This window comes from Rhincodon typus, chromosome 47, assembly GCF_021869965.1.
Source record: "Rhincodon typus isolate 14 chromosome 47, sRhiTyp1.1, whole genome shotgun sequence".
NCBI classification, from domain to species: domain Eukaryota; kingdom Metazoa; phylum Chordata; class Chondrichthyes; order Orectolobiformes; family Rhincodontidae; genus Rhincodon; species Rhincodon typus.
The window spans coordinates 5,246,522-5,247,494 of NC_063378.1; the positions used below are offsets into that span (position 1 = coordinate 5,246,522).

A 973-nucleotide genomic window follows, 5' to 3' on the forward strand; every position below is an offset into this window, starting at 1 on the left:
CCCCAGTCATCGACCTCTATGTTTCTGTCCCCCTACCCTGGTCCCTCTCCTTTCCCACACCCCCCCCAACCCCGTTGCAGTCTCTGTACTTCACCCCATGCAGCACGTAACATGAGGGTGCGCAGCTCCATTTGACTAAACAAATGTGGCTGCTTTGCATGTTGACAGTGTGCCTCGTTCTCATTTCAGCGCTTGCTGTTCGGAAAGGCTCACGGCTCCAGCAATCCGGCCATGTTAATCATCGGGGCTGAGGACGAGGAGTTTGAGAATGACATCGATCCGGTAGGTAGCTCACAGGTTGCCCCCCGGCTCCCTCAGCAAAGGTGCCCGTCCAAGCTGAGCGGTCAACCCTGGCCCTCTCGGAGCTATAAACCTGAGGTGGAAGTGGGGCAGTTGTATTTCATTGTCTAACCTGGGCCCGAACAACGTGTTAAACACGCTCCCCCTGCACTAGACCTGGAGCCTCCCAGGGCACCCCCCAACCCCTGTTTGGAGACTGTGTGTCTGACACCATCAAATGGTTACAGCGCGGAATGTGGCCATTCAGCCAGTCTGGGCTCTACACGAACACGTTCTGCGACGTGCTACACCCCAGTCTTCCTCTTTAGTTCCTCTTCAGGTAATGACCCTGCCCCCCAGTGCACTCTCCTCCCAGATCCTAACCACGCGCTGTGTCTGAATGTGTCTCCATTGCTGCCTCCTAGTCTCCACTTCATCTCTGCTCGCTTCATCCCCTCATGATTTTGAAACACTATTTCTCACTAGGCTAGACCATAGATCATATGAGTAGAATCCCTATTGTGTGGGGCAGAAACGCCATTCAGCACATCAAATCTGCACTGACCCTCCGAAGAACATCCCACACAGACCCACTCCCCACCCTATCCCTATAATCCTGCATTTCCCACAGCCAATCCACCTTAACTTGCACATCCCTGAACACTACGGGGTAATTTCCCACGGCCAATCCACC

At 54.3% G+C, this 973-nt stretch overlaps 1 protein-coding gene across 3 annotated transcripts in view; it reads left to right on the top strand.

Annotated features, from left to right (window-relative positions):
* LOC109926340 (rho guanine nucleotide exchange factor 1-like) overlaps window positions 1–973 on the top strand; it is a 20,827-nt gene that overhangs the window by 9,273 nt on the left and 10,581 nt on the right. For all 3 annotated transcript variants that reach the window (XM_048620657.1, XM_048620656.1, XM_048620658.1), the window contains one exon: window positions 190–282. In XM_048620657.1, coding sequence (XP_048476614.1) covers window positions 190–282 — 93 coding nt within the window. The remainder of the gene's footprint in view (window positions 1–189; window positions 283–973) is intronic.